Genomic DNA, 21,469 nt, shown 5'->3' with positions numbered 1-21,469 from the left:
GCCACTAAGAGAGTCCTTTAACCTCTGTAGGGTACATGCAACTCCTCCTTCCATTCCTCCTTCCTTTCCTTCAACAAACTGATCGACCAGCTACCAGTCTCCCATGTGTAGGAAGATATAGGAAGAAAATGCACTATTATGACCACTCAGAATCCAGCAATGAAGAAAAACAGAGTTTCTGTTCTCATGAGGCTCATACTTTCGAGGAGGAAGAAGATAAAGAGATCTGTAAAATAGCAAAAATAATATCCACATCACAAGGGTTTCTGTAAGCATCATAGGAGATTATTTGATTAAACAGTTAATAAAATATCAACTGTTATGATTTTTAAAAAAAGACCTTTATGAGTTTTTTTTTGGATATACTAACTTAGAGGGGGTGACAAGGCACCGCTGTGGAATTGTACTGTAAAAGTCTGGAAGTAGAAAATTGAAGTACAGATGAGATAAAGACTAAAATAATTCTGACCAAGAAAGTACAACAATAGCAACTACTCAGAAGAAGCCTGTATTATGTGCTGGGCACTGGGCCTTACACAGATTTTATTTTTAATCATCACAAAACCCTGATAGGTAGGCTCTATTATCCCTGCATGTGAAAATGAGGCACAAAGAAATCAATAATTCTAAGAGATTCAGTTTTATGCACTTGCTGTAATAGCAACGTCTCCAAATTTCTATGGTAAAATCAAATGAAAAACTAAAGTTTTTAACCATAGTAGACAGTGTTGATTACTTTCCTACATCGATCGGCTCTCCCTCCCCTTGCTTAATAAATCCTGATCTCATTCAGTTACCCAAAAGTCCAGAGAGATGTCTTAACTAGTTTAAATCAATCACCGCATGGCTTTTTTTTTCTTTTTTTTTGCATCTCTTGGTCTACAGTTATGCATCTCACCCAAGTTGGTTCAATCGATTAAAGGAAGGCATTTGGAATCCATTCTGGCAGGAGATATCTCCTCCCCTACCTCTTTCCCTCCGATTCTTTCTTTTCTCATTCCCTTCTTTCTTCCTCTCTCCTCCACTGAATATGAAACAGGAGGCATGAAGCCCTAAATGATGGCCATTTTGAGACCAGGAGCAAAGCCTTAGGACAAGCTGACATTGAGAATGGAAAAATGAAAAGACAGAAAGAAATGAAAATCTATGGTTTGACCTTTTTGAACTTCTTGCTCTGTGATATAATAATTGTCCTTACTATTGAAGCCAGATGCAGACAAGTGTCATAGTCATTTGCAAGCGAAAGCATATAGCTAATCCACTAACCATAACCATCTATTTTTCTATGCTTAAATAGTTTTATTGAAAACTTAAAGAAAACAAGAGCTTTTTAAATAAGCATCCACGATTAGCTGGCTGACATGAAATATTATTTTGGGTATAGATATCATCATCCTGGCATTTTAAAAACTCAAGTGAAATGTTCTACTTTTCAAGCCCATGATTAAAGCACACAAATTCAATAGAGTATCAGTGTTTCTAATAACACGCTAATGATACTTATTGAGAATTTAAGTGTAAGCACTTTAGTAATAGCACAAACTCAATCTTCGTAGCAACCCAACAAGATATATAGTATATTACCTTCACTTACGAGATAAGGAAACCAAGCCAGGGGAACGATTCCCATGCAGCACATCGAGGACCCTATCCTATCTGTCCACGAAAACCTGGCTCTCTTTACCACAGCATGCTCGCTTACATGCCATTTCTTTTTAAGTTCTAAAATAAATTAACATAACATGCTCCCATAATAAACATGATGCAATACAATAACTATACCAATTGTTTATCTGGACATTGCATTGACTTATCATTCTGCATACATAAACATGCTCACATTTTTTTTCAAATGTGAACTGTTTAAAAATCAGATACGGTGTTACTGAAGTTTTTTTGTTTGTTTGTTTTTTCCCTAGAAGGAAATTTTCTGTCTCAATGACAGAAATTTCACTTGGAGGAAATTTCTTCCTAAATCTTTCTAACAAGCATTTATTGAGCCTCTATCATGTGTTTAGTGAAATGGTAGGTGCTTTGGGGAGCATAAAAATTAAAAAGACTTAGATGCTGTCACCAGAAGCTTGACTTCTAGAAGGAGAGAGAGAGGAACACTCACTCTGATACAATACAGCTGTTACATAAAACTAACAGAGGCACAAGAAAGACTGTGAGGCACCACTGTGAGGCAAGCAGGCTCAAACTAAATTCTCCAAAAAAAAAAAGCCTCAGAGAAGGGAGATAGATTTGAGCTCATTACATACAATCTTAAAGTAAGTTCATTTAGTCAACAAAGCAGTCCCAACGATGGACCAGGACCTAACATGAAAGTGAGATAAATAAAATATGACCTCTGCTATAATATTCTCTTGAGATACAAGGCATACTATCAGCAAAAAGGGGAATGGGAGGTATTCTGTCAGGCAGTAAAGGAGAAGGAAGAAACGCACCAGGAAAGAGGCATAACCTGCGCTAGGCTAGCGTGTGAGACCTCCAAATGGAGCTCATGATTTGCCTGAGGCATTGAGTAAATGGGGTCATGTTTTCTTCAGTGAAATCAAGTAGGCCTTCATGGTGGAGAGGGCACGATCTGGGTCTTGGGTAGTGAACAGAAGATTGCCTGGTGAAGAAGACACAGAAAATAATCAGAAGCAAAAGTCCAGAGACTCAGAAGTAGCTAATTTGTATAATTTTTCAAGTATATGGTATAATAAGAAAATATCGAGAAATAAGAATGATAATATGGGGCCACCAAGGAAACACAGAAGGCCAAGGGAGGAGTTTAGACAACAGACACTGGGCAAAGGTTTAGAGGAAAATAATAGTTCTATTAAGTTACTAGCCCTATAATGGTGGGCAGGTAATTCACTTAACCACTTTAGGCTACGGTCATTTCATCTTTAAGACTGAGGCAGAGATATATATTTATCGGCATCCCTTTGAAGGTAATATATAGGGAAACGTTTTGTTAAATCTAAACTGCTACGCTAATATACAAAATGCTTTTTGACAGGGGAAAACCCATAACCGTCGCTGTACTTTAAGAAGACACCTCTGGCCGTTGGGCAGACGATGGTGTGGGCGAAGAAATCAGAGAGCAGGGGAGCCTAGTTCGGAAGTGAGCTAAAGACAGGGGAAGGAGAAGACGGATGGATGTGGTCCGCGGAAGGTAAAACGTCGACAGAACTTGACAGCGGTGATAAGAGAGAGGAAATGAGTCAAGGTGACACTGAGCTTCGAGCTCGGATAACTGACAGGATGGGGTGGGAAAGAGAAGGCGACAAGCTTCCTGTAAGTACCTATGTGTGCGCAGCTAACAGGGCACAAAACATGGTGAGAATTTAAAGCAGATTATAACCCATGAATTTTTAGTATTTTTACCTAATTAAAAGAAACTGTTGTCCCCAGTCCAGTTCACATATGTGGTTCAGTGCACTGCACTGTATTCAAATGCAAGACCTGCCGACTGGGCCGACTACATCAGGTCTTTGGGCCCCAGCGTTCTCATCTGTCATTTGGTTCTCCTTCCTGTTGTTGAAGATCAAGTGAGTAGTAACTAGTACCATGAACAAGGCAGAGGTCCCGTGTCACGTACTCAGTCAGTGAGAGCTACGCTGCTGACTTCAACACGTCCATCCTCATCGCCACCTCTTCCTCCAATCAGGAAATATTTCCCTGCATGGAATGAAGGGTGTATTGAAGCACCGAAGTTTCTACATAGTGGTCTATAGTCTGCCTCCAGCCATACATTGGAAATGTCTGTGTGCTTTTCCCATTTAAAAAAAAAAAAAAAAAGAGAGAGAGAGAGAGAGAGAACTTTGATTTGGGGCAAGAAAAATAACAATGGGTAGTATGATCTCCTGAGTGGTTTCTACAAACTACAACTAAATCACGATTACAGGCCGAGCACACTCCTTGGATGCAAACTTCACTCTGTCTGCTAAATGGTCTCTCAGGCCAAAGATCAGCAAAGGGTCGCTCACCCTACACCTCAGGCTTCATCACTGACTCCCCCTCACTGCCTTGCCCTCCACGACACAGTCCTTGACATCCCAGCTCCCCAGCTGAGCTGTCATGATGCACTGTCTCTGCAGGGCTGGATGTACTAAGATGACATAATGGCTCTTTAAGTGCGGGCACTGGGAATTCCCCTCTACCCCTTATACAGGGAAGATCATTTAAGTGGACTAAATTGCTGAATTTAATACAGTGACCAAACACAAAAGCCTAATAAAAATGTCAGAAGTACATGCTCTGGAATGGCGAAGAATTGTAGAAATGCGCTAAATGGGCTAAGCTAAATGTGCCTTACATACTCACATAAGGCAGGATACTCATGACGAGATCAAACCGGCTGTCTCGGTTGCTTCCTATCATTTTAGTAATTTTGTAGCACGGTTATTTTACTTGTAAATTAAACAAAACCACACACAGAGACAAATATATAAAAATATCAAGGAAGAATTGATAAACACTATAAAAGATGTCATAGAGTAGCCTTTTCTGCAGGCTCTCATAGACACTCAATACCCCCATAAGGAAATTGGTACAAAAAGCCACCTATGCATAAGCGCATATCTTATATTGACATAAGATATATTGATTAAACAAGCTTACAGATCGCTACTCTCTAAACTTAAACACTATCAAGGGAGAACAAATGCAAAGATATTTTAAAAATTAAAGCTTCGAATGCTCTCTAAGCTCATTTGTCACGAAAGCTGACTCTGAATCCATACTGCCTACACTTTTCCGTCAGCCTGTGAATATCTGAGTGTCCACTCTGCGTGAACACTGTTCTCTGATGAACAGAAAGAATATGCCCAAGCCCTCATAGAGTGTACAACATAGGGAAAGGATTCTGTTAACAAAGTAATAATCATAATAGAAAAGTGAAACCATTTCTACACTATATTCGACTTAGTCAAAGTAGCATACTTTTAATTCCCCAAGCTTAGCAGTGTGTGGATTATTACATTAAAAAGGACGGGAGCACATCTGCACATTACAAGGTGTCTGTTGTTCGGTAGTGCACAGCCACACCTGGAAAGGGACCCCACTCCCCAGGTAGGGTGGTGGCATCCTCTGAGCGGCAGCGGTCCCTGTTGAGAGAAAGTAAAGCAGTGCCTGATTCGCAACAAGTGGGATTTCGGCATTCCAGAAGCAGGACTGGGAGGATAGAAAACTCCATGAAAATGGAGAACTGAAACGCATAGAAAGAAAGATGCAGCAGCAGCCTGGAACATGTCTCTGCACGGCGAGGCTTCTCAGTCTAATACTGGGGGGTGAGGGTGGGGGTGGAACTCAGCCCCAAACCAGAAAGCAATAACAAATGATTTTAACAGATGGCAAGGGATGTTTGGTTATTTTTTTCCTCAGTGAATTCAAGAATCGTTTGATTCACAAAAAGACATTTAACGTCAATTGAACCCTGTGCATCACCCCTAATTCTCTCAATGACTCCGTGACACTGATGCTCTAATCATCTGCATCTTGAAGAAGAGGACACTGAGGCAGAGGGGTTAAAAAAGGTGCTCCCAGTCACACAGCTAGGAAGCTTTGAAGCTAGGATTCAAATTCTGACAGTTGTTGCCAAGCCTGTAAATCATTCATTCGACCAATTTCTTGTGCACCGACTACTAGTCTCTACCTTCGTGAAACTTGCATTTAATTGGGACAACCATATAAACAAGTAAAATATACAGTATGATAGATGGCGATGGAACCTAAAGAGAAAAAGAACATAGAATGCCAAGTTCATCTTCAAAGATGGGCTGAAAAGAATAGATTTTTCAAGCCCGTGCACTGTAAAAATTGATTTAATTGACCACATTGGTATCGGATTTCATTAACCAATGTCACCATAAAAAATAAATTAATTCATTCATTCATTAAAAATAAATTTTAAACTTCGACCTCCCATGTCTAAAATGGTTTCCAATTTTTAATTAGAATTCACAAAGAGCTGTTATTCTTTGGAACAGTGAAAGGTCGTCCTTGTCATCTGGCTTAACTAGTGTAAGTGTGGGGAGCAGAGGAAGAGGAGGACTTGTATAGTCCAATAACTTTGAGAAACAAACTTTTTAAAGTTAAACACATGTTGTATGGCGCAATTCCTTGGGGACTAACGTGAAGTACACACTGCAGTCACCACAGGGGATATGACTTTCATTATTTCCTAACACATCTGACCACAGAATGCATCTCTCTTGTATCACTGGACACTTTAGGAATCACTGCTTTGAAATATAATAAAGATAAGAAATCAGTACAGCAATAAATTCAAGGCACTCAAATCACATAGGCTTGAGAACTGGGGAGAAGAGCCATACTTTAAAAAGTCTAAATCTGAATCATTTTATAATAATAGAACAAAAGTAACTTGCAATAGACACCATACGGGTGATGTGGGTGTAACACCTATCTGGGAATAACTAAACTTCTAGCAAAACACGTTTATCTACACTTTAATAGTGTCAATAAACCAGGTCACTTAATTTAGAAAATAAAGTAATATCTGGATTCTATTGTTTTTGGCCACACTCTTCTCTTTAAATTAGTGTATGTTTTTTGAATGAGGAAGGGTGAAGAATAACATCTGTCCATTTTAATAACATTGTTATATTTATACTTCTTTTTAGCTTCTCTCTCATATGTAGTTCAAGTTCTTCACCTGATTTTGACCTAGTATCTCATCTCAGGACAACAGAATGGCATCTGATAACTGAGGAAAGAACAAGAAATAATGTTGATTAATCGTCTTACTGCCCCCATTGTATAAGACTGTAAGACTGACGAGAATGAAGAAAAAAAATCTTTTCAGACTCTCTCAGGTGAAAACACTTGCCCTAAAATATGATAATTGGTATACTTTGTGATTTTTAATGTAATTATTGTAGCTACAAGTGTTATTCAGAGAACTTCGCCTTTTCCAACACTATTTGCTGCAGTAATTTCCCGGCGTCAACGAAATTCCAGAGGATTACATGGTGGGTGGGGAGAGAAAAAAAAGTATTTCCTTTTATCAAATGTAACTGTGTTGCTTTCTCATTCCCTCACGTTCCTGTGTAATAAAAGAAGAATCCAGGGTGGTCATTTGGAGTACCTGATTAACAACTTTCCTTGAAACTATTCATTAGGTGTGGAATTCACTCCCTTTAAGGAGAGAGAGAGAGAAAACCACACCAACTCAGAGGTGAGCTTGTCTTTTAGAAACAGATTCCAGATTTCAGTTGCCTTCAGGGTATTCGGGTCCTATACATTCTACTCTCCTCAAAAGGTCAGGAAAATTCAATTGTCCAGGGTGCACAATACATGTGCTAGAGAGAATTACAGAAAATGATGATCCCTGTTCTCCAACCTGTCTAAATCAAAAGACAGTAACACAAATAGGCACATAAAACCTGCATTAACCAACTCCATTATCTTCCCTTGATTTGCCTTGTTTAGTTTTTAACTCATTTCTTCATGCTGCCGTTAACGATGTTTGAGAGGTAGGTGATTACTGAAACCACTTCAGTTGTACACCACTTACCTTACATTGTGGGATTATCAAGCGTCAGGATAACCACTTAATAAAGCATAACCATCAAATCTCCTTTAATTACTTTTTTTAACCTAAGCCTTCAAACAATTCACATTTAATAGCAAAGCCGAGCAAAATGTAAGCAGGCAATATTTGTCTAGTAAAGAAACTGCCTTTATTTTCTAAATTGCTAATAGGAGAGAGAACAATCTCAAACTCATTTATCCACAATCTAATTACCTAATTCCTGGTTTATTATCATGAATAATTCTACCATTATCATTTGTGCAAGTCCTGTGAAGCGTTCTCTATAAATTTTTGAAAGAGAGCTAGAACAAATCTGTGATATATTTTGATTTCCTCTCCTTCCCTCAATTTTGTTTGAGCATCCCCTAGAGACCCTTGTGATAAACTCTGGTGATGTGACCTACTATGTACTTGAATAAGCAAAGAAGCTGTTTCTCAAAAAGAGGCCAAGTACTTTTGCTCAGAATCTGCAGCTAGTGACCAGAAGAGCAAGGGACATAACTAGTATGTCTTCTGACTCCTGGTCCAGTGTTGTTTTCATGCCACATATATTTTATTCCAAATTCAAACTATTGTTCGCAGACGTTTTTCAGGCTTAATTTCCGACAGGCGTTCAGTCAGAAAGCCTTTTTTAACCAACCTGCATTAGGCTAGATGCTACATGTAAAGCAAAGACAAACATAAGAAAAGAGTCATTGCAAAGTTCACACATTAGGATTAGAGACTAATACTTAACAGCACATCGTATGAGACAATAACTGTCGTTTTAATAATAAAAACAAAATGAAATACTTAGCACTTACTATATGTCGAGCATCATACTAAGCCTTAAATTAGTCATTTAGTGAACAATTTACACAATACTTCCATGAAGTAAGTTCTACTACCCTCATTTTACACAAGGGAGAATTGAGGCACAGGGCATGTAACTGAGTGACACTCTCAAGGTTACACAAAGATTCAAACCCTAGCAGTCCGCGACAACAGTCTGTACTCGTAACTACTACAATATAATGGATGACCGATCATTTGGAGAGAATTGAAGCAGTTAAGAAAGGTTTGATTAGAGGAGGTGAAGTTTATAGGAGGTTAAACTACTATAAATTGAAAGCCAAAAAAAAAGGGGGTCCAGAAATGAGCTGGAAATTCCCAAGCACTATCGGGAAAACTAGTTTGCCTGGGAAGTAATGAACACATACGCTGTGATTGCAATGATAAAATTAAAGAGGCAATGTAGAACTAGATTACAATGGTTCTTGAAAGTCAGGCAAAAGAGTTTTATGCAAAAGAGAAGTTAATTTTTACTAACCTAATCACTACAGAAAGTAGAGTGTTTCTAGATATCCTGTTTCCTAATCTGAATACATACAATGGTTTTGATAGAATAACTATCAAGGATATTTGTTAAAGCATAATTTTTTATGTATCAAACAGTTATTCCTATTTTTTTTAAGATGCAAATCTGGAGACTTTATCTAAAATAAATCTTGGAATCTCTCTTTTTAGTTTCTGGTTAGAGATTCCAATTAATTAATGAATAAAATTTGAACACTGACTTTCTAGCATAATAACATATTATTGGCATTCTTAGTGTAAAGCAACACATTTACCTATGTTAATTTCCCTAAATATTTATTCTCCAAGCATTTTGAACATTGGCAAAATGTTTATATTTCTATAGCTTTTAGTATCCCCAACTCCCAACCACACATACACACACACACACGCACACACACACACACACACACATCACCATGTTGGCTTTGAAAATATTGGTTGATATAATGAACGATATCATTTAGAATATACTGAGTATCCAATATGTTACATAACTGAGTTTTGTTACTCCTCTCGTTCTCTGTTTCTCTTTCATAGTTTTAAACTTTTGAGCATTTTGTGTCTTGCAACTACTTCAATCAAAAAGCCAATCCTTATGAAAAGGAAATAAAGTTTATAAAGCAATATTCCTATTTGAGGCCTTTTGTTATTACCATGTGGGTAGAGAAGCAGCTTTGGGGAGAGAAAGATCGATGTGGGTTTAAAAAAAAAATGAGGATAGTTTTGGAGAAAAGCTGAAACTTGATAGAAGTAAGGAGAGCATATAACATTGTACAAAGTGCCTATATAATGCTCGGCAGTATTTTGTAAATGAGAATCTAATTCTTGGTTCAAAGCAGGGCTTTCTATTAAGAGATTTTAATAACATTCAATCCCCCTTGCACTCTTTTACCATGAATAATACAGAAAAGCTGGTTTTATCCTGAGGCATTTGAATTTAAACTTTAATAAAAAGGATAAACTTTTTTAGTTTCAGTATGAATAAAAATAGTGCACTTAGAAAAACCACACTGTAATGGCATGTTCATTTCTGGAAAATTTTTTAAAAGATTTTAACAGCAAGTATTTAGTAAATACGGGATTTTTAAAAGTTTCATATACTTGAAATGAAGTTGTGTATCCAGATAAAATGAGAGAACTAACAGATGTAAATTCTAATAATACTTTTAGAAAAATAAAGTGTGCAGCTGCCCTTGACAGTACATAATAATATTTCCCAAATGTTATTAATTGGCCTCAAGACCATTCCTTTTTGGGTTAACTGTTTCAATGAAAGATCAAGAATAAATTAAGGTATTTAATAACATCTAATCTTTTAGTAATTAATGAAGTAGATCTGAATTTTCATATTAATGGCATCATCCTTCCTATTGTCTCCATGCAGTATAAATCTCTTTCATTATGATAGTAACCATCTCGAATTAAATAATGATGAGGATAATATAATAATGTACCTTTTTTCCCCACAGAATCTGCTGGCCTGTGATTATCTACTTTAAGCCTGATTCTTAAAACAATGTAACTATAGTTTAAAAGATGTAAAATATGATTTATTAATATTCTAAACGTATTGGGTAAACTAGGTGGCAATTTTAAATGTTTTACAGCAGAAAGTTTACAATGTAAATTATATAAAATTTAATGTTAAATGTTTACAAAAAAAATAAAGTGTTCAATTAAGATGTATTTTAATGTTTTAGTCCAGAAACCTTTTAAACAAGCACACCAGAGTTAAAATGTAATTTAAATTAATATTTTTTTTAAAAAAGGGTCAAGGTTAAACTGTTTGTCTTCCTTAAAAAGTTTATAATGTCTTTTGTGTCTCTACTCACAAAAAGAAAACTCCACAAAACTTGGATATTAAAACCTCCCAGGAAACCAACAATAAAAGCTGCTAAGAATTTCACAAGTTTTTTTTTCCTTAGGTGTTAATTAAATGATCATTTAACACCGAAATGTAAACACAACATTTTCATCTCCTGACAGCTCAGCCTATTATAAATCCGGGGTAATAAAAGTCTTGGTGTTAATTCTCTGAACCAAGTTCCCACAACACTCTAAGATGCCTTGTCGTGTCTAAGGTTAAGCATGTAGACACAAAACAAAGCTTGTGCCTACTCGACTTCCAGTCCAATTTTCCCATCGCCCAGTGACCTAGGTAACACTTGGCGCGATAAAGAATAAATTTAATTTCTCCAGCATTTTGTGAGGATTAGGAACAATTGTTGGCTTGCAATGACTTTTTATCCTTGGATTCCTTTTCCTCCCGAGCATTCCTTCGGTCCTAAAAGAGAATTCTGATGGTTTAAGACATAGAACAAACAGAACTTTAAATTAGGCTTTTTTTTCAATCAATTGGAACTGTTGAAGGGGAAGCAATCAACCTTCCTGTGTGCTGTTCTCAGCTATTCACATACTTCAAGCTTTAATCTTTCACTAGTAGAAGAAACCTATCATGACAGGGCAAAGATATCTTTTCCCATTCTGTTTCCAGACTTATTTATTTCTCTTTTCTTTAAGTTTTTCTTTTTAAAACACTTAAATCAAGTTGCTATACTTAGCTGTACACATTCATTTGGGGGACATTTCAAGAGGCACAGATGTTCTCTCAATAACATTTCACATAGCCTCGTTGTACCCTAGACCACGGGTATTGCCAACATGCCTTTTTTTTTTTTTTTTTTTTTTTTTTTTTAAAGAAATATGTGGTGACAGAAGGAGATTTAATTTTGGTTGGTGAACACACAATGCAATATACAGATGATGTATCATTGAATTGTACATTCGAAGCCAACATGCCTTTTTACTTTTCATTGCTTCTTTCTCTAGAATTCAGTTGTTGTTTTTAACTCCTGCTCGAAGTTTCTTATATCACAATATATCAGATATTTCAAGGATAATCCTCTATAAAGAAACCAGTCATAGTAATTAACTTGGTTATGGTTAACAGATAATGAAGAAGACATAAACATTTATCTGACTGCAAATCTTATGTCCTTATGAAAAGTATCGGAGTTATGGTACAAACAAAACAAAATGAAAATAACTTCTAGCTCGAAACTTTTTCATTATCAAATGTTGTTTAAATCCGTGATAAAAGGTTTGCGATCTATACAGCATTTTGACATGATGTTTAGTCTAAAGTGCACTTAAATCACATGTGCGGTCTATTAAAATTTACAGAATGCTCCACAGATCAAATCACCTCTGCATATTACAAGTTCAATGGATTAAAATCTTACATTGTTTTAAAAATTAAAATTTTAATTAGTGATAAAAATGCTCTTTAGCAACGTACGTAATCTCCTGAGTAAATTTCACAATAGATTACCTATCATTTAAGAAGTTTACTCAGCATTTTCTAATTCATATTTTTCCTTTACTGTGTTATTGAGGAAAAAACATCATTAAAAAAATAATCTAAATATGTGGACTAACATTACTGGTTCCTGAGTCACAGTCCCTGTTTCTATTCCTGTTTCATTTTATATAGGAATTTTATATGAATCATAAACTGGGAGAGGGTAAGCCATCTTATTAAGGACATTCTGGCCTTAATATACCTTGTGCTGCCAAATAAGGAGGAATAAAATGGTGCAAAATCACATTTTATGCTAATTTGTAGTGGTAAAAAAAAAATGTGGCTATGCATATGTATATATTATTACAGAATAAACGCAAAAGAGAAATGAAATAGAACCAGAAGATTTGCTTACTGGGCAAGAAGCAAGGACACCTGTGTGACTATTAATCTTATCTTGTTTTGCAATGAGAAGACGATAATCATACAAATATAATTTCTATCATACTTGAAAGCCGTCAATGTTCTTTTGAATCCAGAATCTAAATTATGACTTGAAATATCCCTAGGAGGTAAATACGATCATTCATATTCTAGAGATAAGGAAACTTGACTCCAGAAGTGTCAACTGATTTCCAAAGATAGCAGAGCCACTAGTATCTGATTAGGCATTGAAATACTAGTATTTTGTGCCACTCTCTTATGACATAAATTAATTTATTTTAGTGTCTTAAAACATAATGTAAATACATTAAAATTAGTTAAATAGAACTAAAACACTATGGACACTTATTCCTAGGATTAATATTTATGTAAACCTCAGTAACTAAATTATAATCTTGAGACCGTAGTGGCAATTTTGTGATTTAAAGTTAAATCTTAAAATATTCCCTGATGATGCAAATTCAATGATAGAAAACCATATACTTACATTCATGTTTGAGAAAACACAATCGCTCTATGCTTTAATTTCCATATTACAGGTCAGATGTTAGCAATGGCTGAGGCCCACAAATACGATATATGTGGGCGGGGGGCGGCTCACACTATGCCAATTTTTCTCCCCAGCATGTATCACAGTATTCTCCACGTTCAAGTTGGTCTACCACGAGTATTTGTTGGTGGAGACAGAAACATTTACATTCGGGAAAGCAACCATCTAAACAAGTGCACCTGAGTAGGAAACACCTTGCATTTGACTTTCCTGTGCCATGAAGTACGCTATGGATTTCACACTCTGGGCTGGCAACAGCAGAAACCTGCCAAGTGCTGAGTTTCTCCAGCAACATGTCTTCTACTAGAGATCTCTTTGAAGTAAAAACTGTCAACACAAGGCCTGGCAAAAATCTCAAGTACAATCTTACTCTTCATTGGATTTACAACTACTAAACCATAGGATTACATGTTGATTTAGAACAAAATCAAAAGTAAGTCCTAGTCAATGGCTTGTCCTTTTCATAGCAAGTCATAGCGGCTACTGTGAAGTGTGTTTAGATACCCATAAACCCAGTCTTCCGTCTACCGCCTTAAAAACAAACCTTTGGTTATATAATAGTAATTTCTTTAAATTAAAACCTCTTTGTATATCTCTATTTTTTTAAATGACAAGAACGGGGTCCCCTGGGCCCAATAAAGCTAACCAATTAATAAGTTACTTAATAAATCATAATGGACCTGGTGTTTCAAACACTGACAGTTCACACTTTTCTAAGTTTTCTTTTTCTTATTGGTTCTCTGTTTTCAAAGACAGTCGATCCGTTCCCCATAGCAAAGTGTCAGCATTAACAATACGAACAGTGCATCCTTGTACCAAACGGTAACACAAGCACACCACCTCTGAAGCACTTCCGTGGCCCTGCCCACAAAGCTCTTCAGCAGCCTCGGCAAGAGAGAACAGCGGTAGCTATCATGGCAGCTCACCAGATGAGTGATGATGTCGATCTGGCTGGACAACGGTAACCGTAGCAACTGAAACCTGCAATCCCTGCACAACCGCTGTCGGATTTATTGTGGCGGGGGCCAAACAGGCCAAGAGGAAAATGAAGCAGGAAACTATGGCACCTGACACCTCCAGACGCCCACACTTTAATCAGAGCTGGCAGAAATTAATTCAAGGGGGATTTTTGACTTGGTCTCCACTGTTGTATTCTGCTTTTATCCTTGAATACAAGAATCTTAAGGGACGAAATGGACATCAGAAAAGTAGGACGTTATTTTTATATAAGTATAGTATTATATGAAATTGAGGAGTCTTTTGCTTAGGTGAAAAATAGGTCACTTTGATTTTGTTGTATTTACCAAAACCCTTCATGTTTAGAAAACCTAAGGGAACTAAGCATTTAATTAGCTAAGTTATCTTTTAAATTTTACTTGGTTCTCCATTATTTATAATGCCTTCTCAGTGTTACTATTTGCTCATTCAAGTTACAAACCCTGAACCCAACAGAGATTTAATTCAATACATCAAACACTTACTGAGAGCCTTCTAAAGGTTAAGCCTTACACTAGACCTGGGGGATATGAAACAAAAATGTTTTCATAATATACGTGTGCCAGCATTTGTATGCATAATTATAGAGAAAGAAAAGTAAGTTAATAAATTGACACGTATACTAGTGGTCATAGCCGGGTTACGGAATAATGAATAATTTCTACTTCCTCTATTCTATTTTTCTGAACTGCTTAAACCTTTTAAATATGACCATATATTACTCTTACAACTATTGCAAAACAAAAAACTAAGGCTCCTTCTATGGGACTAAGCAAAAGCAAAGGAAATAAAGACTACTACATCTGTTATGCTATGCAAATTAATTTTTACTTTCATAAAACAACAAAAAAATTAACTTTTCCTCGAAAACAGCCTCAATTATTATCAAAAAGAACTCTGAGAATCTGAGATTGTATACGACAGCAAACAAATTGTGACCTGACCAATCAAACTAAGCGGTCAAAATCTATTTGTCTCAGGTAGAGTCACCAGGCCATAAAAAGAGCCCTTGGATTTAAAATCGCTACTTACAACATCAGATGATTCTGTGGCTCCAGAGCTCACTGGGGAATAATAAATGCCATTTGTGAACCAGAAATAAGAACTTTTATTCAAAGAAGTAGAGAAAATGAATCCCCGGGACTTATGGATTTATTTTTTTAGTTTTGTTTTGTTTTGGTAGATACAAGTGAAAAATGAGTTTTTGCTACATGCTTTGGATACTTAAGCTTATGTTAGAAGCCTGGGTAAATATAATAATACTCAAAGAAATAAACTGAAAACCACAAAACAAATATTTAGAACCAGATACTCAACCGCAGTACTACCAATGAAATACCTCTCTAATGAGCCTGGATTAGTAGCTGCAAACTCAAATTGAAAAGTGGGATTCACTCACTGGTAAGTCACCTTTAAGGCTACATTTATCTGGAAGATTTGTATATGCTATTCATATATATAATAGCTATTCATAAATTTCGATCAATCATAATCAACCATTTCAAAAGCCACTGAAATCTCTGTCAGTTAACCAGCTCCATATTGCTCTAAAAATAATTTTCTCCATTCTTACACTGATAATAAAAATGCAACCTCAGTTTTGGAGGAGCAAAGGGGAGGGAGGATGGGGTATCCAGATAAGTTAAGAAAACCATGTCCTGTCTCTTTTAACCTTCAACCTATGGCCCTTTACTTTTCCTTTACTTACACTTTCCATCTGTCAACAAGTGCTCGTAATTTTATTACACTGTCCTGTAGTTTATGCAGAGTTGGTATTGTTTTACAGAGTTCTGTTAATGGACTGGATAAATGGTAATGCTATTTAAACTAGCCTCCTGCTCCAACAAACACAGCTGCAACTGTACTACTATTTCTGAGCAAACATCTTGACCTGAACTTGTAGTGCTTTCTCAACCCATCCAAAGAGAAATTGGAGCAGACAGCAAAGGAAAAGCATATTTGGCCGCGAGCAGCAACCGACCGTGTCGAATCATAAGTCATATACAGTGTACCCTCTTTTTCTTTTATATTGCACTTAGAGTGCAAAAATTAGCATGTGTGCTTCTTTACCTGGAATCTCATTTTCAGCCAAGAGTCAAATGGTGATTAGTCATTACAAAAGCACAAAAAAAACTACATAAAGTCGGTACATTTGACTAGTTTTAATCTAAGCAAACAATGATAAAAATCAAAATTCAGTGTATGAGCTATCTATTAAACTAGTAAGCTTTTTCACTATGTATCAGGAAAAAAAGAGAATTAAACAAGGCTAAAAGATACAAAAAGGTAGAAAAAGAAAAGATGTTAATTAGCATTATACAACAATTTATAAAAGAAGAAATTCTAAATGTGTTTCTTTCATAAATTCTAGATGTGCGTGGTTCTACTACATTATCTAGTAGGACAATTATGGATCGTTTAATACGTATATGCAACAAACGAATATTTCCCGTCCCAACATATTTTCCCTGTTATTTGTCAAAAATCCTATATCCCTTGTTCTGTCACTCATCCTTCTTGCGAAAGATTCATTTTTAAATGAGCACGTTAAAGGATATTTGTGTATGTGGATTTGTGCACATTTTCCCATCAGTTAGAACATTTGTTTTGGGTGAGCTACTTAGGTACCCGTACCACGTGAAGAAAATGTGAACTTGAATCCTCCCTCTTAGAAATTACACTAACTAGGCAGTCAGCTTCGCTAGCTTTTGTTCTTTTATTTCTAAAAGATTCTTAAAGATGGCTGTTTAATTTAAATAGTGATCACCATCATGCAAAAAAAAAAATAGTGGCCACATGCAGCTTATAATTATCCTTTCAAGAGAAAGATCATGGCCATCAACCCAATAAATCTAATTCAGGTGAGACAGTGGTGCCTCCACTCAATATTCCTGACGTGAGAATGCAGAAAAAAATTACACCTGTGTGTTTCCATGTGCATCCAGTGACTATGTCAGGTGTCAAATGCCAGTTCATATTAAACATTTAACCATCAAGCTCTAAGTTCAGGAATATCAAAGCATTCAAAAGTCCCTCTTGAAACCAGTCCCATCTAACAAACAAAACTTTATCTTCTGTGACTCCCCAGAAGAAATCTTGTGAGCCAAACAGGCACATCGTAAATCCGAACACATTTTCTAGCTACCTATTTCTTATTTCTAAAAATGCTCTTAAATAACTAGAAAATGTCACCTTATAGTTGTATGGGTTCTGTTTCTTTAATACACTTCTTTAAGAATTGAAGTCTCTTTTCATACAGCAGCAGCATAAAGTTATAAAATCACATCAAAACATAAAAGAAAATCCCTTGGTCCACCACGTGATATTGTCAAAAAAAATTAACAAAGTATAATTGGCGGATAGATGGCTCTGCGCTGGATTACACCACTTTACATGAAGCTTCCTAAGAAAATTAATGTGAGTACTTCTAGACTAAAAATCAAATGCTGTTGTTTCTCAGAGATAGTGTTAAAGTTATCACACCTCTTCAGCTTCGTAATTTTAATGCTAGATGACAGTCATTTTGTCTAAATTATATTTCCACGGCTTCATAGAAAATGGACAATTTTCTAGACAACATGGAATGTTTTTATATGCACGCTATTAACAAAGTAGTAGTTTAACGGTCCTCACTGTATACTAGCCTTGAAATCAATTCTTCAAAATTCCCCCGATCACCAAAAATTAAAGCAGAAAGTATAATTCTATTAAACCCATCTCTGTGGCCCTTCTTAGAAACTAAGCACAAACATGTAAATATAAATGTCAATATGTACACATATATATAATCTTTATAACAGCTTACATCCTAGTTCCTCGGTAAAAATAGTCCCTAGACAATTCTTGTTATAAAAGGCAGTCTCCGGGTTTCTTTATTTGATTTTTTTTTTTTTAATTTGGTTAAATTGAGCCAATTAAGCAGCAGGGAACACAAAGAGAGATACTGCTGGGTGACCTGGCTTCCCTTAAAGGAACGGACTCCAGAACATCGGACTCCAGGGAAAAATCTGGCATGTGAGCTGGCGACACTACTAGGAAACGTCTCTCCACAGTGAGCTAAGGTATCAGGAGAACCTAAAAGAGATCCAGGCTACAGTGCGGATGGGGGCGAGGGAGCTGTGGGAGGACAGTCCTCCTACTTCCAGAACTGGTAACAGTACCGAACCAGGAGGCTGCAAAGCCTTGGCTACGAAGTCAAGTTCGGAAAGCAGCACTCTGCTCGCTTTCCCTGCAAACGCGAACACGTGGGCCTTCCCCGCCGTCCGTGGGCGCCTGCTGAGCAGTTTATTCTGATCTACACAGCCCAACAGTTTTTTTCGCGACATCCATGAACATCCATAATCGTTGCTATTTACTTTCCCAACACTTCGCAGCTTATCTCCCATCTGCACAAAATCATTCACATGGCTGAAAATTTCATTTAAAAGCCTTTAAAAATGTGTTTTCACTATTACACATTAGGTCAGCGAACAAGCATTTCAGGCAGGAAAAACTGATCCTGCCTCAAACTCACATTACGCTCCTTCCCCACCAGACTTCCGTTACCAATCAATGATGCATTTGATACAAAATCCTTACCGTCGTTCATGTTGCAGAGTTTGGGATTATGGTCTTAAAAGTAACACATAAGGGGAAATGTACAGCCCTCTTTAAATACCTTATAATAATATTTCCAGACTAATAAACATACTCGAGCACAGAAACGATATTGAAAACGTTGACGTTAACCCCAACTTTACAAGAAAACACCGCCAACTTCCTCTAAAGAGGAAGTACGGTGGTAGTTTTTCCCTTCAGAACTTAATCAAAAGTTTCCATAAAGAAGTTAGCTAAATCTCCTCCATCATCATATGACCAAAAAAAAATAATAATAATTCAATTACAATAACACATATATAAACCAGTAAAACGCTAACCAAATAAAACAACTGGAAACACCGGAAAACCAATCATAAGTTTCCATAAAGACAAAAAAAAGCAAACTCTTAATCCATTAATCTATTGGTGAATAAATTCCAGGAAAACACAAGGAAACAAATCCAAAATGTATTTAATAAAACATAAGGTACTACCCAAAGCAGCAATAACGATTTCTGTCTACTTACAGCCGGTATAGCTTCGAAGTCCCAAGAAACAGCAACTCGGGAAACAGCTGAAGGTGATTTCTGTTTAAACGCCTTTTGAGGGGGGGAAAAAAATAAAGAGAATGTTACATAGAAAATACCCAACAATGAGACTGCGATTTGGTAGTGTCATGCCTTATCCTGTATTTCAGAAAAGAATAAAGTGACATTCAAGAGAATTCAAGCACTGCAAATCAAAAGATGGTTACACCTTGTTACATGACTCTTTAAAGCACTTTTCCATTGTGCTTACTCAGATGATGATTCCTGTGGCCTAAACGCTAAACTCATATCCCCTGCAACATCAGTCAACCAGAATATACACAATGAAGGACTTCTTGACTCAGACTCCAGTGTCCAGGTGAGCCGAGAGTTCAACATACATCAGAAATATCACAGTAAATGGCGCCCTAAACTAATTCGTCTACTGTCGTCTCAAGTGACCTAAATTTTCAGCCAAAGTACTGTGGGAAGATGGAAATTAGTTTTGTTAGCTTTTCATTTAGTTGCAGGAAAAAAAAAAAGCGTGAAAAAGTGCCAGTGTGTAGGCAAAATCAGAAGGAAATCGAAAAGTTCAAAGCTCAACCCACAGTTCTTGACCCTTAACTGAATTTAAGGCTGAATTATAACTAAATGGTGTCCCAAAAATGTTTAAATTATGTTTCTAAAATGTTTAACTGATATTAGAATGTTTAAATGTTTTAGAAGAAAATTCGATTGTAACTCTAACTCAACTTGATCGCTGATGGTACATGACTGTTCTTTCAGACTAAGCGTACTTGTTAAATTCTGGCCCTGATGTATTAATATCCTAATCCCATTTGTTTTAGGAGTATGATTTAACATTTCAGTAAAAACAAATGTCTATCTCTCTGCCTTTCCCAAATTTAAATTATGACAAGCCGATGCAAAAATGCACAATTTAAGTGACTTATTAGCTGTTATACAGCTCTAGAAAAGAGTTAGAAGGTCCAGACACTAATGTCACACTCAAGAAACTGGAGGTATTTCTTAAGATTTAAAGATAAATGTTAAGGAGACAGGAAGAAGAGGACATATCAATCTTGATATATTTAAACAGTCATCAGGTGGAAGCAGAATTACACTTATTTGGTCTCCAGAAGGCAAAAATGGCACAGAGATTATAACTCTTAAGAAAGTAGATCGTAAGGAGGATCTTTCCAAGAATCGAAGATATTTAAAAAAGGAATGATCTGACTTGAGAAACTCTCACTCTTTCTCCTGCATTCAAGAAGAGCCTAAGCATTTTTTTTTTTTTTTTTCCTGCAAAGGGTGTTAAAAAAAAGAAATCCTGCGGTTGGGCCAGGTGAACTTCAAAACTTCCTCCAAATCTAAAATGCCACGAGGCAAAGACGGCAGCCATAACTTTGTTACATAACTCAAATTATTGAAGAAGCTGGTCATCTACAGAAACATTCTCAGAGCTTAATAAAATATATACTCATAAAAAAGTATGCCAAGACAATTAGGGAGAAAATAATAAAATTAGTGGTGAAAGGGTACACTTATTTCCCACTTACATGAAATTTTATGAATAAAGCACGTAACGAGGTTAAATTTAAAGTGAAACGAAAGCTTTTATTTATTTATTTTTCTCTGCTGGGCATGATTCTGAGGAAGGACTGCTTCCAGAGTCTACTATTATACAATTTTGATAAATATAATTTACTTATGGCCTTGTATTTTTCTCTCAAAAAGTGGACTGCAAATGTTCACAACGGTGGTAATGAGAATTTTTTCTAGGGAAGCAACCACTCTTGGAAAGATGCCCATGATCCAAACAAGCAATCCCAGGGCAGGGATGGGCTTTCACAATCTGATTCAAACCATCGGACTAACACCACCCATGATTCTCCAGCCGCAACAAGCATGTTCCTTCGAGCCCCCAGCCCTCTGTATGGAGTGCTTCCCCTTTTCTCCGAATGGTACTGTTTTCACGTCCTCTGTGAAACTCTCCTTCCTTCCTTGGCTGTGTCCCCGTATCCCCATGGCATCTGATAAAGAAGAGTCCCTGAGGCCGTATTCTATTTACTCACGTACTGGTCCATTTCCCATGAGGCTATAACTCTTTGAGTATGAAGACCCCACCTTTGCATTCTCTCCCTTCTTCTCTGACACTCAGTAGGGTCTTAGGAAATGCGGAATAA

General features: G+C 36.6%; 1 protein-coding gene across 1 annotated transcript in view; it reads right to left on the bottom strand.

The window, feature by feature from the left end:
* The window catches only part of SLIT2 (slit guidance ligand 2), a 344,129-nt gene that overhangs the window by 307,023 nt on the left and 15,637 nt on the right, over window positions 1–21,469 (bottom strand). The window contains exon 4 of the mRNA XM_023533952.1: window positions 19,284–19,355. Within this exon, the coding sequence (XP_023389720.1) occupies window positions 19,284–19,355 (72 nt within the window). The remainder of the gene's footprint in view (window positions 1–19,283; window positions 19,356–21,469) is intronic.

The sequence above is a fragment of the Pteropus vampyrus genome, unplaced genomic scaffold, assembly GCF_000151845.1.
Source record: "Pteropus vampyrus isolate Shadow unplaced genomic scaffold, Pvam_2.0 Scaffold5, whole genome shotgun sequence".
Taxonomy (NCBI): Eukaryota; Metazoa; Chordata; class Mammalia; order Chiroptera; family Pteropodidae; genus Pteropus; species Pteropus vampyrus.
The sequence above is the reverse complement of the archived record's forward strand: the minus strand, read 5'-3'. Positions and strand labels throughout refer to the sequence as shown.